The 16703-nt window shown below is 42.1% G+C and overlaps 1 protein-coding gene across 1 annotated transcript in view; it reads right to left on the bottom strand.

Annotated features, from left to right (window-relative positions):
• Positions 1-254: 254 nt before the first annotated feature.
• tex264b (testis expressed 264, ER-phagy receptor b) overlaps positions 255-16703 on the bottom strand; it is a 291664-nt gene continuing 275215 nt past the window's right edge. The window contains exon 4 of the mRNA XM_072582751.1: positions 255-798. Coding sequence (XP_072438852.1) covers positions 509-798 — 290 coding nt within the window. The 3' untranslated portion in view covers positions 255-508. The remainder of the gene's footprint in view (positions 799-16703) is intronic.

Raw genomic sequence — 16703 nt, forward strand, 5'->3', positions numbered from 1 at the left:
TTGTTGTTGTAACTGTTAGCTTACAGCTTACAAAGAGTTAAACCTGAGAGGGTACACAAGCCATGCATCATACTGATGAGAATGGCCCAAACCCAAGATATTCGAAGAGGAGAAACAGCCTCTTTGTCAATGCTCCAACTCTAGCAGACTCAGTGTCAGTAGAATGGGAGAACCCATATTTCAAATCCCAGAAATCATGTGCAAAACCATGAAATGGAATTATTGATGAAGTGCAAAAAGAACTTAAAATCTCATTTTTAATTGTTAATGCCAAATATTTGAATTTATTTAAAAAATGAATAATGTTGCTCAAGTATTACAGTATTATAGATACATTGATAGAAGCTTCAATCTTCAATCAAGACTTTCTTTTAAATTTCAAGCTATTTGATTAACGATTATGTTTCTCTGGAGTTGCAGCAAGCCATCTGTACCTAATCGGTGGAAATGTACCAAGCAAAGTAGTTTGCATGGTCCCAGTCAGGTCACTTCATCATTCCTTCCGTCTTTATTCCTCCTCCATTCTCCTGATATCAGTTTCTGTCACTTCGTCCAGTTTCTTTGCCACATCAGAGCTCTGAGGAGAGACCCAGGGCCGGTCCCCGTTATCTTGTGCTTCCAGATCAAGTTCCTCGAAGGACGATCCACTCGCGACTGACTCACTTTTGTCACTCTTCTCGCTGTCCTCAGCGTCCTTGTTGCTCAAGGTGGTCGTCTCTGACTTTGCCATTGAGGTTTCCCTGCTCTCTGTGTAGGCCTCGTAAGTCACTGAGCTTTTCTCGCTGAATGAATCTACACCTGAAGTAATAAAGAGAAAAGACAGACATCATTCAACCCAAACTAACATTCCCTAGCACATAAATAAAATGTCAGAAAGCCAGTCAGCTCTTGACACTCATCAGACTGCTCAGGCTCAACAATTTTATCGTTCATGCAAGAGGACATCTTAGGATGTTTTGAAGAAATTGGTGAATGAGAGGTAATGGTGGTGTGGAAAGCTAGTACGGTGGTACAGCGGGTTATGAGGAGGGAAAACAGAATTTTGATACCTATTACAAATTAAAAATCAGCCTATCTCCTCCAGAAGGTTACTCAGTTTCCCAGCATCTACTGCACTCTGGGGGTGTGAACTCCACCGATTCACAACCCTGGAGGAGAAGTCATTCCATCTCATTTCTGTTCTAAATCTGATACCATTTATTGCTGAATCTTTACAAGCGAGACCGCATCCAGAGTATTGCGTCCAGTTTTGGTCCCTTTACTCGAGGAAGGATGTAATTGCACTAGAGGCAGCTCAGAGAAAATTCAATCAATCAGTCAATTCCAGAGATTACAGATTTGTCCTATGAAGAGGGATTGAGTGGTTTAGGTCTGTACCAACTAGGGGTGGGAAGAATGAGAGGAGGCATACATAATGTTAAAGGGAATTGACAGAGTAGACAAAGATGTTTCCCCTTGTGGTGCAATCTAGAATGAGGGGTCCTAGTTTGAGGACAAATGGTAGCAGATTTCAAACAGAAATGAGGAGGAACTACTTCTCCTACAGGGTTGTGAATTGGTGGAATTCACTCTCCCAGAAGGTGACGGATGCTGGGAAACTGAGTAACCTTCTGGAGGAGATAGGCAGATTTTTAATTAGTAATGGGTCGAAGAATTGTGGAGAGCAGGCAGGAAGTGGAGTTGAGGCTGAGATGATATCAACCATGATTGTATTAAATGGTGGAGCAGGCTCGAGGGGCTGAATGACCTAGTCCTAAACTGAAATTATACAGCCAATCTGAAAATAGCCCAAAAATAACAGCACTAGAATTCATGAAGATCGATAGCTAAGCTAACCCATCAGAAGCTGTAATCAGTCACACAGAAGGCCGCAGCATTCAGGGAGTGGCAAGGACTGAGAGCTTTATTCACAGTAAAAACTTGCAGAGGACTGACACATGCTGTTCTCAAAGTAAATTGCTGCCACAAAGTTAACTATCCCAATGAGGTCTCCCGGTTTGGTACAATGCAGTTTCAACTCGTGTGTGGGATTCACCTGCTTTGACAATATTTGGTCCCAAAAGGAGGGCAGTCTGGGAAATGAGAAAATTGGAGACCCTCATACACACTTCCTATCACGTAAATACCCAGACCCTAATGTACCCCTTCCTCGGCTCCAACTCCCTTTCCCAGCCTGAACCCAAACTGCCAGCATCAATCTACCCTTCCTTTCCCCAACCCAAGCTGCCACTTCTAGTTGAGGCCCTAATGTCACAAATGAATGAGCTAAACTCAGATTTGTTCATTAACCCAGATACAGACAGGCTGGTAGCTTTTCAGCTTGATGGGACGGAGTAGGGACTGTGCTCTGTTGATCAACAGCACTTGGTAGGTATGATTAAAGGGCTGGATACTAGACAGGAACTACCCACAGGGTGCCACACTGCTGCAGTCCCCTCTCCCTGCAACACCCATTACATTCAATCCTTCTCCCTTCACATCCCTCTTATCTAGCTCATATGCACTCTTGCTCCTCAGATGCTGCCTGACCTGCTGTGCTTTTTCCAGTCACCGACCTATCACAATCATCTCCTATCTTCGTTCACCTATCGCCATCCCAAGAACAACTCCCCCAGCCTCACCCAACCTCTCCCTATTTCTCAGCCCCCCTCCCCAGTCCTAATGAAGGGTTAAGCCCAAAATGTCAACTCTCTTGCTCCTCAGATGTTGTCTGACCTGGTGTTCTTTTTACAGCGCTACACTTTATCAACTCATACGTACCTTTAGTCAGTCTGCAATTCTGGGAGCCTGCAGTGGGATTCTGTCCATTTAACTCAGTTCCTCACCACAGACTCTGCTTGGCTATTGTGCATTTCCTGTATTTTTGACTGCGATTTGGTTTTAAATTCTAAGCATCCATAACATTGTGCTTTAAGTTCATCGAATACAAAACACCACACTAATGTTCATATTCAGGAAAAAAGATATAGACTGCAAATGTTAAGACTTGTTGAGAAATATGGAGAGGTGAGGTGTGGAGGGATCTGGAAATTTATTGTGAACATGGAGATGAAAAGTCATGATAGTGACACACACATCTTAAGATTTTTTTCCAATCAGCTTGTTCAGCTCCCATTGTGGAGCAGGTGGGACTTGCGTGTGGGCCTCCTGTCTCAGAGGTATGGACACTACCACTGCATTGTGGAAGGTCACCATTTTGAACAATGTTGTTTGGGACGCATTTGTTAAATTCGGAAGCTTGAATTGCAGCAGGTTATTAGAAATTGTTATGTCTAAGGCTAATGAAGGCCTTACTCTATTCATTGTTCTTTTATTAAGTGAAAGAAAGTTTACAGATGTTCTAGTATAACTATTGCTCTACAGTTTACTTACATTCACATGGAGAAGCTGCTTGTTTACCTTATTGTAACAAGAACAAAGCATGTGTGAGGCACAATGCAATAGGCATGACATCTCACTTTTATGTCAAAGCACCTATAGTTTTACACCCCACGAGTTTTACAGATCCATAACAAGTATTGGGCACCATGAGTCAACTCAGAATGTAAGGGTTATGAAATTCATTTGGAGGATTAATTAACGCCAATGAGACTGAGAGGGCATTAAAAGAAAGACATGAAACTTGTACGAGCCAGTGACTTTGGGCTCTTGCTCAATCGCGAACACTAAAGTTAATTACTGTTAAGTTTTCACTGATTCAACTGAAAATGCCACCTCTAAGATCTAGGTGTCTCTACTAAACTTAGAGTCATACAGATGTACAGCATGGAAACAGACCCTTCGGTCCAACCCATCCATGCCGATCAGATATCCCAACCCAAACTAGTTCCACCTGCCAGCGCCCGGCCCATATCCCTCCAAACCCTTCCTATTCATATAGCCATCCAAATGCCTCTTAAGTGTTGCAATTGTACCAGCCTCCACCACGTCCTCTGGCAGCTCATTCCATACACGTACCACCCTCTGTGTGAAAACGTTGCCCCTTAAGTCTCTATTATATCTTTCCCCTTTCACCCTAAACCTATGCCCTCTAGTTCTGGACTCCCCGACCCCAGGGAAAAAACTTGGTCTATTTATCCTATCCATGCCCCTCATAATTTTGTAAACCTCTATAAGGTCACCCCTCAGCCTTTGACGCTCCAGGGAAAACAGCCCCAGCCTGTTCAGCCTCTCCCTATAGCTCAGATCCCTGAACCCTGGCAACATCCTTGTAAATCTTTCCTGAACTCTTTCAAGTTTCACAACATCTTTCCGATAGGAAGGAGACCAGAATTGCACACAACATTCCAACAGTGGCCTAACCAATGTCCTGCACAGCCGCAACGTGACCTCCCAACTCCTGTACTCAATACTCTGACCAATAAAGGAAAGCATACCAAATGCCTTCTTCACTATCCTACCTTCCTGCGACTCCACTTTCAAGGAGCTATAAACCTGCATTCCAAGGTCTCTTTGTTCAGCAACACTCCCTAGGGCCTTACCATTAAGTGTATAAATCCTGCTAAGATTTGCTTTCCCAAAATGCAACACCTCGCATTTATCTGAATTAAACTCCATCTGCCACTTCTCAGACCACTGGCCCATCTGGTCCAGATCCTGTTGTAATCTGAGGTAACCCTCTTCGCTGTCCACTACACCTCCAATTTTGGTGTTATCTGCAAACTTACTAACTGTACATCTTATGCTCGCATCCAAATCAGCCCTGTTCTAAAAGAAATTAAACTGGCATAGAGTTAATAATTAACAAATTAAATTTTGTGCTTTAGGAAACAAAATCAAATCTGCCATCTTGTTTGAAGTGTGTTGGCTTTACAGAAAGAAAGGACTTACATTTATACAGTGCCTTTTGTGACTTCAGGGCGTCTCAAAGCACTTTACAATTTATGCACATCAAAGAGTTTCAAACAGCAATAACATTAATAACCAGATAATCTATTTAAGATTATTGTTGGACAAATATTGGCCAGGTACCAGCAGAATTCCCCTGCTGTTCTTAGAACAGTATCATAGAATCTTTCACACCTTCCCAAGAGAACAGACAAGACCTTCATTAACTGCTCAGCTAAAAGACAGCACTTCCTACAGTGAGAATCTCCCTCAGCTCTGCACTGGAATGTCAGCCAAGATTTTGCAGTCAAGTCTGGAACATGGTTTGACTCCATGACATTGACTCAGAGACTTCGGAGCTATCACTGAGGCAATTGCCACTTCTACCCTCTCACATTAATCTCTCTCCCTGTTCAAGTCAAAGCTTTTTACCTCATGTTTATTTTTCATCACATCCTTTTTTTAAATACAGTTTTTGTAAATTGCCCCATTTTTGGTGATTTTTGTTCATCAGGCACCAGCTTTCAGTTTTTCTACAATTAAATTGGGAAATAACCAGCCAACCCATTCGATCCTTCGATATATAGGAGTGTCAGGTGCACAGAAATCATCTGACAGAGTGCCCACTGGAGTCATCTGTAGCCTCTCTTTGCAGGTGCTGTCAAAGCATTTGCTGTCCTCACTTCAATTTTCTGGTTTTAAATTTGTCATCTTTCCAAATTAAAACAGTCCCGAGTTCCATTTTTGTTCGTACTATGATTCTTTACCCGAAAGTTTTTTCAAGCGTAAGGCTTGGCCCTATTCCTTGTCCTTGCCTGACATATAAATTCCATTATCAGAGCAGTCAATTCTCTGGTGTACCAGATGTAATTACTGTCTGTGTTTTAGTTAGACTACGTTAATTGCACACAGCAATTAAATGGCAGAATGTTCAGAGTTTTAATTGGTCTTGGGGTGAAGTTACAATCAGTAGCACTGGATAAAGGAAGAGTGCATATGTAGTGATAATGATTAAGTATATACAGTAATGGCAGCAGTTAGCATATTAGATGCAAATTTGAAAGTTCTTGCATCAATATAAGCAGCATTGTATATATCTCACTTCTGTAATGTGGGTAAGTGAAAGCTGCTTTTGGGAGGAAGGATTATGGTTATTGTCATTGGAACTTCATCCTTCCCAATTAATTTTTGAGCTAGGGCAGTCACTCAGTTTAAAGAGAGGCCCACAGGTATGGTCAGGCATGGATGATTTAACAGAGTTCAGCTGCAGCAGGAATATGGCTGTCAAAAATGACCTGAGAGTCTGCTTTTACATTGGCATTTGAGGGTCTCTCGCTAATGTGGAAAAATCTCAGGGGAAAGTTGCTGGATTGGCTACAACTTTGGCCTAATGTTACTATGGGTTTTCCTGTTGAGGCCTCTGGAAGTGAATTTAGAAAATTTACACTGGGAATATAAGCAGACACCACAGGAAGCACACAGCAAGTCAGTCAGAGTCTGTGACATAATCGTTTTCTACAAAGCAACGACTGAGGAAGAGCCCAGTCTGAGATATTTCTCCTCCTGACCCCTCTCCTCAGAAATGATTACTGATCTTTGAAGGTTTCTAGTATTTCCTGCATTGGATCCCGGCCTTTGCCAGTTTATGTGCAAAATTTATATTAATAATCGTCACCAGATACACAAGCCATCACTCTGAAGCACTGTTGTTCATCTGCAAGATGCTGATCAGGTCTCTGTACTTTTCTGACATTTTTTTGTTCCCCAACAGAGTAACATTTGACTCCATTAAAATTATAGAATACAATAGAATCCCTACAGTGTGGAAACAGGCCCTTTGGCCCTCCGAAGAGAAACCCACCCAGACCCATTCCCTTCGCCTATTGTTCTACATTTACCCCTGACTAATGCACAAATCCTACACATCCCTGAACACTATGGGCAATTTAGCATGGCCAATTCACCTAACCTGCACATCTTTGGACTATGGGAGGAAACCAGAGCACCTGGAGGAAACCCACACAGACACGGGGAGAATGTGCAAACTCCTCACAGACAGTTGGTCGAGGCTGGAATCGAAGCCGGGTCCCTGGTTCTATGATGCAGCAGTGCTAACCACTGAGCCACTGTGCTGTTTGTTAAAATACTGGTTCGGAAAATCCTTTTAAGGAACTGTTTTGCCTTGCTTGAATCAGGATCTCAATTCAATGTGTTTTGAGAGTTATGTAATGGGACAGATTTTGTTTTTATATTGAAATTGTACAACATTCTGTCCTTTTAAAAATTATCAAACTTGTAACCTTCAAACAAATTGATTGAGCACCTTGAGTCCCTGATTCTGTTTGAAATTCTACAATGCCCGTTTTAAAAAAAAAGTTGGGTCAGTAGACATGCTTTAGCCAGATTGTATTAAAATATCTTTGCTGCTGTGTTTTTAATGCAGTGTGTTCACAAAAAGAAGAGTGCATTTTGAGTTTGCTGTTTTGTTAAGATTTTAGAGAATATTAGAACTTGAGACTGTGCTGTTTAAATTCTGTTAATCATTGTTAAGACTTCATTGGCCCCCTTCATATTGCAAATTCAAAGAATGTTGATCTCTACCAAAGCTGTCACTGTAATTCTGACTGTTTTATTTGGGAAGTTTCATTTGGAGAACATATTTTAAAATATTCCGCATTTGTTTCCCACAAATATTTGAGATTTAAATCTGAACTGAAATTGCCTCTTTTAATTGCTAAAGCACAGGAAACATTTTGTTGCTTTTGTGCTGTTCTGACTTTTGAAATACGTTTCCTGGCAGCATTCACATTAGCTAAGTATTAATTTGTTAATACAACCTGAATGGGGTCCCCCGAGGGTTTGATTTTAGGACCATTGATTGCTGTTTATAATTGACTGAATTGTTTAGGCAGTACAATTTAGAAGTTTATGGATTGTATAAAACTTGATAATAGTGAACAGAATAACAGACTTCCAGATGACTGAGAATGTTGAAATAGGCAGACACAATTTTTTGTAGTTAAACGCGTGACTGTCTTCATATTGATAACCACCTTGGCAAAGAAGGAAGGAGAGAGGAAATGCAAAGATACTTTCAGCAGCTAACATCGTCTCTAGAGTTTCTCCATTCACACCTTCGGACCACCACAACCTGATCCAATGGATTCAATCAACTCCCCAGCCATGAGCATGAAAAGTGAAGAAGTTAACAACAGTGAAGAGAAGGTCGGTGTGCTTTTTGTCAGTGGCCTTCCTATGGACGTTAAACCACGTGAGCCTTACCTTGTCTTTGGATCATTTAAGGGATATGAAGGTTCACTGATCAAACTAACATCACAACAGTCAGTTGGCTTTGTTACATTTAACAGCAAAGCGGGAGCAGAAACAGCAAAGAATGCTGCATTCACCTAGTCTGCAGTTGCAGCTCCTGCACTGCACACTGACACATGCGCTGATATCCTCCAACTGAAGCAAATCTGGAAGGATGGAAGTCTCGACAGTTTTGTGAAACATTTAACTGCCCTTATCCAAGAATTCAGATTTCTCTGAGGAGTGATGCACAAGGACAGACTGAATTTTGTTTTCAGGTTGGACTTTATTAAAGGAGATTTTGGAGAACTCGACTTGGAGGGGACGTAGTGGCCGCTAAGGACTCTGGATTTAAGGACTTTACCAGTGATTTAGTTTCCCCCACATGGGACCATTCTTCAAACTCTATTTACTGTTACAGACTAGTAATTTTTGTTGTTATAATCACTGAATAGTGTGTGTCAATGACTTGCTTGGGTGCTGGCTGTCAGAGTCTTATGAAAGCTGGTAATGCCACTGGTTATCATGGACTGTAAGCAGGCAGGGAAAGAGTTAACTTCAGAGTTTTGTGAAACAAGAGGTTCAGCTGATCATGACTCAGATCAGATAAGAGCTTACAGTTAACAATGGGGTGCTGGAGGCAAGGGTAATGGGTTAACAAGGTGGAAAAGCATTCATTATGTAGTGCCATTTAACAAGATGAGGTAGCATTCAGTATGTAAGGCCAGTTAATAAGGTGAAAAGTATTCATTATGTGAAGCCAGTTAAGGTTAAGAACATTCATTGTGTAATACCAGATGGCTTAATCTTTGCTAATGGCACGGTCACCCAATCAATATGTATGACTTCTTATCTGGATGCTCCTCCCTGTAAAATGACTATATAATTCATTAAGAACCTGCTCTTCCAGAGAAGACCATGCGTCTCTGTGCACATGGGCGATTGTTCTCTCTCCCTCCAGGACCCGGAATAAAGATGAAGTTATGATGTACTGTGAAAAGGGAAGGTTATCAAACCAATCGGCCATTTGGGGCCTGGCTTGATCAAGATTTCCCACTTTGACGTGCATGTAAGCTTCATTAGTCAAGAGAACTCAGACCTGTCAATGAGTTTCTCTTCGTCTACAAACTTCTGCCATTTTATTGCTGGTTATTTGAATAAGGACATGGGATGTTCTTGCAATTTTAATACCAATTTCTGTATAAAGACAGCCTATTTGCAGCAGCAAGGGGAGTAGCCTGAGAAACATCTTTGGGGTAAGAGCTGGCTACTCTGCTAATGGTTTTAGAACCTTAGATACCTGCAATCCAGGCTTGAGCTATGTTATAGTGTAACATTGATACAGTTGGTAAATACAGGTAATAATTTAAACTAAACTGTCATAAGAGTGTTATATTCCAGACTATCACAGAGAATGGTCTCCGGGACGAACCAAGAAAGGCTTACAGGTTGAGTCAAAGAGTCATAGAGATGTACAGCACGGAAACAGACCCTTCGGTCCAACCTGTCCATGCCGACCAGATATCCCAACCCAATCTAGTCCCATCTGTGAGCACCCGGCCCATATCCCTCCAAATCCTTCCTATTCATATACCCATCCAAATGCCTCTCAAATGTTTCAGAGTCCATCAGGGATTCCCTGAGCTGTCTCGAATAGGTGCTTTAACATGACCATTTACGCCGCCCTGCCGCGGGTTATGCTGTGGAAGAGTTTTATACTGGCATATTATTGGCACAAGAGGTGTAAAAGGCATGCATTTATAAAACACCTTTCCCAAACTCATGATGCCCACAAATGATTTACAGCCAATGAATTGTAGTCGTTTCTGCAACATAAGTAAACATGGCAACTAATCTGCACATAGCAAGGTCCCAAAGTGATCTGATTATAAGCAAAAAAATCTGTTAGCAGACAGTGGTTGCAGGACATAGAACAAGTTCCCAATCCTGTTTTAAATTGTAATTTTTAAATCAGTTTGAGAGAACAGCTTGACCCTCAGTCAAAAGATGTGGGAGTCGATAAAATGTGGAGCTGGAAAAACACAGCAGGTCAGACAGCATCGGAAGAGCAGGGAAGTCGACGTCTCAGATCAGGACCTGTCCTAATGAAGAATCCTGATCTGAAATGTTGACTTTCCTGCTGCTCCGATGCTGTCTGATGTGCTTGTTTTGCTAGCTCCACATTTTACCAATTCTGACTTCCAGCATCTGCAGTCCTTACTATTTCCTCCTCAATCATAGAGTCATAGAGGTGTGCAGCACGGAAACAGACCCTTTGGTCCAACTCGTCTACGTCAACCAGGTATCCTGAAATAATTTAGTCCCATTTGCCAGCATTTGGCCCAGATCCCTCTAAACCCTTCCTATTCACATACCCATCCAAATGCCTTTTAAATATTGTCATTGTACCAGCCTCCTCCACGTCCTCTGGCAGCTCATTCCATACACACACACCAACCTCTGCATGAAAAAGTTGCCCCTTAGTCCCCTTTTAAATCTTTCTCCACTCACCCTAAACCAATGCCTCCTAGTTTTGCACAGCCCCACACCGGGGAAAAGACCTTGTCTATTTATTGTATCAATGCCCCTCATGATTTTATAAACCTCTATAAGGTCAAACCTTAGCTTCCGACACTCCAGGAAAAACGGCCCCAGCCTATCAGCCTCTCTATACAGCTCAAATCCTCCAAACCTGGCAACATCCTTGTAAATCTTTTCTGAACCCTTTCAAGTTGCACAACATTCCTCCTATTGTATGGAGTCCAGGATTTCAAAAGATGTTGTGTGATGAACTCTCAGTGTCCCTAAAATAGATAGGGAAACATAATCTAGCACAATTGTGTCACCTGAGTGCTACGCACTGCTGGAAGGTTGGATGAGGATATTGTAGGTCTCACTGGTAATGCTGCCCCTTTCTAGGGATTGCTTTCTGACTCTCAATGTTTGTGTTGAAACATGGAAGGTGTCACCTGATTGAGGCTCTTGTGTTTGTTCGCACTCACTGAAGTGCAGTCCAACGGACAGGAAAGAGGTAGGAAGAGGGTGAACAAATCTAAAGACTAAAGCAACAGTGGGAAGGTTTGAACTGTAGGACCAGATGCATAGCAGGAATTGTCACTTAGCAACCAGCAGAAGCTACTGCAGTGTAAGGTCCAAGAACTGGCCCTGGTCACAGTCCTTGCAGCTGAGAGCAACAACACTCCCTCTCCAGCCGAGACTGGCTCTCATTCATCAATGAGCAAATCCAATATTCTGGCTCAGACGTCCCTCTCTTTTCAAAGAGAAATGCTCCACCGAATCACTGAGGTCAGCGCATCTTCTATTTTATAGTTCAGCAGTCATTCCATGTTTGACAGTTGTCAGCATTACTTTTTCTCACCTACTGTGCAATTAAGATGTTTCCTCCTAGATTTCAGTTGTGTTTGTATAAAATCTGCCAGTGTTCACATTCACTTCCTCTTCCAACAATGGCTTTGAAAGGCTCCATTAAGGAGGAGCTGAATGCCCCTATCCATAATGGACCTTCACAGCAGAGTGAGCCTATTGAACACTTCAGTTACTTGGGGCTGTTGCACATGTTCCTTTACAATGATGTACTCACTCTTATCAAAGCAGCGTGGCTCACGGAGAGAAATCTTAAAGGCACCGTACACTTCAAGTCACTGTTCCCTCTGACATTGGAATGCCACATGCAAAGATGAGCTGATAACTTTCAGCGGCATTCATGCAAGATGTTTGACCTGAATCACTTCTTAAAATGTTATGTTTTCTTCAGAATGTCACTGCGCATTTAATCTTATGAAATACTCGGTGCCAGGCTTTTCAGAGATGTCATTAAGGTGGATAATGGAAAAAGCCAGCATTCCTCTGAACTGAAATAAACCAAGCACCCAATACTTTAAGATTGTGATGCTCAGAAGCTGGGGGTAAAACAGTTCTGTGTATTGTATCCTCAGCAACTTTTAAACAGGCTATTATTCCCCTCTGCTTCAGGTCAACATTCATCCATCAGCAAGCATCATTATGGCCTGGTCTTTATCTGATTGCTCATGGTGACAGCACTCTCTAAGCAAATTCACAACTGACTCCACTACATTATAACCATCACTGTAACCTAACAGTACAATCCCAACCATTTATAACAGAGGCTTTATTGGAAAAGCAATTTTCCTGCTGCATGTTGATGGTCTACAAAACACAGGAAACCATTAGAACCTTGCAGACAGGAGAAGGATTCAAGCAAAACTGCACTAAAAACACCAACATCAAAATTAAATATAGAAACAGGAGGCAAAGAAAAGGAAGAGAAGGGTCAGGAACTGGGAGGAAGCCTTATTTAATCCTGGAGAATAGAGAGGCACAGTGGCACAGTGGTTAGCACTGCTGTCTCACAGAGCCAGCGACCTGGGTTCAATTCCCGACTCAGGCGACTGACTGTGTGGAGTTTGCATATTCTCCCCATGTCTGCGTGGGTTTCCTCCGGGTGCTCCGGTTTCCTCCCACAGTCCAAATATGTGCAGGTCAGGTGAATTGGCCATGCTAAATTGCCTGTAGTATTAGGTAAGGGTTAAATGTCGGGGTATGGGTGGGTTGCGCTTCGGCGGGGCAGTGTGGACTTGTTGGGCCGAAGGGCCTGTTTCCACACTGTAAGTAATCTAATCTAAGTAATCTAATCTAATCTAAAAAGAGATTCACGGGGTAACAGGTATTTTTTGAGCAGGATCAGAGGTATTCACGGTGTAAAATCTATGAATCCAGAGCATAATGGTGTAATATTTGTTTATCCAGCAGCGTAAAGATTCAGAATAGGAGAGGGCCTCTCAGTCCCAGGGCCCACTCTGTTCCTCAGATCATTGCCATGCAGTACCTTAATCCAAGTCCGCTTGATAGTCTTACACAAGAATGGTCCAGGGTCAGGAAGGTCCAACTGGCCCTCAGCATCAACAATACTCTGTGAAAAAGAACTAATGATTCCCATTTCCATTCCAACTGAAAAACTGTTCCTCAAATTTGCTACTAAATCAGTCTATATCTAATATGCAGATTATTTTGTATTTATCTACCGGCGGAAATACTTTCTTTCTATGTACACTGGCACATCTTTTAAACAGTCGAAATATCTTGATTAGATCACTCTTTAATTTTCTTTTCTCAAGGCAATAGCAGCCGAGTTTGTGCAATTTGTCTGAATAATTTCACCCTCCAAGACCTGCCATTATTCTGCCATTGCTTTAGGAAACTCGTTATTCGGCAGGGCTTTATAGTATTTTGTTTCTTTTTAAATTTCATCGGAGTAGGAGTAAACTACTAATCACCACACTTGGGCAAAGGTTGAGATTAAGTTTATTCAGGAGGTTAACAGTTAAAACAGGAGTCTTAAACATTTACTGGGTGACCATATGGCATATTGGTTTATGCAGTGGGATAAACATTAAGATTCTACTGAACATATGTTGTGCGAAATGTATAGAATCCAGGATGTAACACTCTTTATATGATTGGCACAAAATTGAAAAATGAAGAAAGGTGTGACGGATTAGAACACTGACTTCTGATTTAATCCAGTTGACAGCTCCCCTTTTACATTTGGCTGCAATGTTCTTCTGGAAACTGGCTGGGCAATCCCAACCCAGCAGCTAATTGATCCCACTCCATAACAGAGCTTTTTAGAATGTACAAAACTGCTCACAATGTGTGTGCATGTTCAAGTAAGAGAATGGGAGAAATAGAACTGTCTTGCTTGATTACAGTCATTATGGTTACATGCTGGAGACCTACCTGATAGTAAGCATACAAATACCTGATCAGGGCAGTGTTCAATGTTTCTACTCAATACAAGAATGTAAAAGCAAAATGTACAATGCATAGAATCATATAACATGGAAATAAACACTTTGACACAGCTCTTTTCCTCCCATACCCCAAATTCACCCAGCCCCTTGCTTGCTGTTCTGCAAATGTTTCCTAGTACTCATGTGTCCACCTTAAACAACATGAAATTTACCTAATGTGAGAATCCGTATAGCATCGAGCTGGATAGAAAGCTTCCTCCTGTATTACACAATTAAATTATAGTAATTTAAACGTAAACGTCAAGCTTGCTGCTAGTTTTATTTTTACCATTCTGAATCAGCAAGACAATGTGTTTCTTTATTGCTGGCAGCGAGGGAGAGGGGGACGGGTATGTAAGCACTTAACCAGGTTCTACCACTTTTGATTCCTGTGACTTGGAAATATCTACCATTATCCAAACCTATGGCTACCTGCCACTGCCTAACCAATGTGCCAGAGAATTTTTCTGATTCACCAAACCAAACGTGACTGCTGCACCTCAATGATGTAGTCCAAGTTAAGCAGATGCAGAAAGCTCAAGTCACTGTCTGCACTGAGTTAGCTGTCTCAGGGGTTCTAGAATTGATTTGTGCCCCTTGGTGGGTGAAGGGGAGAAAATCAGATGCTCCTTCCTCAATGGTGGCTATTCAATCTAAAGTACGAACAGGCCAACACTGAACATATGGATGACTGATGCTTACGAGGGAATACAACCAAATACTTACATTCTAGAAATGTCTGGAAGCACTTATCATCAGTTAGAAAGAGCGGGCAGTTCCAACAAAATCAGACAATCCATGCGTACCCACCCTGTGGACAGCCATGATGCATAACTATACTAGAATGTATAACTCTACATACCACACATACAAGAAATAGTCACGTTTAATAATAAAGGGAAATCAACGGATGACAGTATTAGGAAAAGCCACTTGAATGGAGTATGAAGCCTCGGACTGTATTGTCACAGGGTTCAGTGCTTTCAGCAGAAGAGATAAAATAGGAGTTGAGAGGATGTGTTTGTAATGGTTAATAAGCAGTCAGGCTTGAGTGAAAGATAAATGATACTGTTCACTGACACACAATGAGGCAGGGTTCAACGTCACATTTTTACCCAATTGCAATGCAATCAATCCCTTCGCCAGAGGAAGAAGAGTAAATCTGAACAGTCAATGTCACAAAGCAATATTTTAATGTGCACTTACTGCATTCTCCAGTTCTCATTCAATAAGTTATAAAACCTGACTCTATAAACTCAGAGACACTGCAAAGTAAAGCTCCTTAGATCAGGTCCCACTTATTTTATTTAAATCTAACCCATCAATTAGATTTCAACCTTAAAGTAACCGGAAATACTGTTTGAGTTCCAGCCTGTCAATGGTTACCCAGTTATTTTTTTCAGTTTCAAGGCTAAACACGCCCTCAGCAAATCAACCACGTCTCTCAGAAAACCTGTCCTCAGTGTCGATCATAAAGGCACAGACTCCTGTCCTCAGTGTCCATCAGAAAGACCCGAGCCCGTCCTCAGTGTCTATCAGAAAGACCCAGGGCCTGTCCTCAGTGTCTACCAGAAAGACCCAGGGCCTGTCCTCAGTGTCTACCAGAAAGACCCAGGGCCTGTCCTCAGTGTCTACCAGAAAGACCCAGGGCCTGTCCTCAGTGTCTACCAGAAAGACCCAGGGCCTGTCCTCAGTGTCTACCAGAAAGACCCAGGGCCTGTCCTCAGTGTCTACCAGAAAGACCCAGGGCCTGTCCTCAGTGTCTACCAGAAAGACCCAGGGCCTGTCCTCAGTGTCTATCAGAAAGACCCAGGGCCTGTCCTCAGTGTCTATCAGAAAGACCCAGGGCCTGTCCTCAGTGTCTACCAGAAAGACCCAGGGCCTGTCCTCAGTGTCTATCAGAAAGACCCAGGGCCTGTCCTCAGTGTCTACCATAAAGACCCAGGGCCTGTCCTCAGTGTCTACCAGAAAGACCCAGGGCCTGTCCTCAGTGTCTATCAGAAAGACCCAGGGCCTGTCCTCAGTATCCATCAGAAAGGTGCAAAGTCTCATGAGTAACTCCACCATCTTGTCCAGAAAGACAAGGATCATTTGAATCATTGTGATGATTAATTATTCTTGATAGATATGCAAAATGATCACGTGCACAATGCCCAGCATGCCCTTTTGGAAAATCTGAGTCTTAAGTTATTGAGATGACAAGTTAATATTCATGGTTGAACCAGCAGATAGACAAACAAAGAAGCAGTTGAAGATAGCCATTAAAATACTGGAATGTACACTGAACACATGTTGGAACATTAATTAATCCACCGGAGTACTGTATAATTAGAGTGAGTCTCACAATCAAAGCTTCTTTAAAACATCAAATCTGAACAAAAACATTACCATCAACTTGTAGATTAATTAGTTGGTGCATTTCTATTGACTAATTAAATATTTTTCCTCTAAATAATGACTGTTGATTTCATTTGGAGTTGGGGGAAGCAGTTGTTTTGGAAGTGTGAACGTGGGGCCACATTGATGGCCATGATAGCCACTCAACCTGGGTGGCTCAGAGGCATTGCTGGTGCAAAATTGCAATTTTTTTTAAAAAAGTGTTTTGTTGCCCTTGGATTCATCCAGCCAGCTCCACCTGTGTGAGATGGTTCACAGCTCTGCAGGTGTCAGTTTTCTGTACCTTCAGTTGTAGCTAATGCCAGGATGTTGAATGTTTTCAAACATTTTGGTCCTTAT

Source organism: Chiloscyllium punctatum, chromosome 12 (assembly GCF_047496795.1).
Source record: "Chiloscyllium punctatum isolate Juve2018m chromosome 12, sChiPun1.3, whole genome shotgun sequence".
Taxonomy (NCBI): Eukaryota; Metazoa; Chordata; class Chondrichthyes; order Orectolobiformes; family Hemiscylliidae; genus Chiloscyllium; species Chiloscyllium punctatum.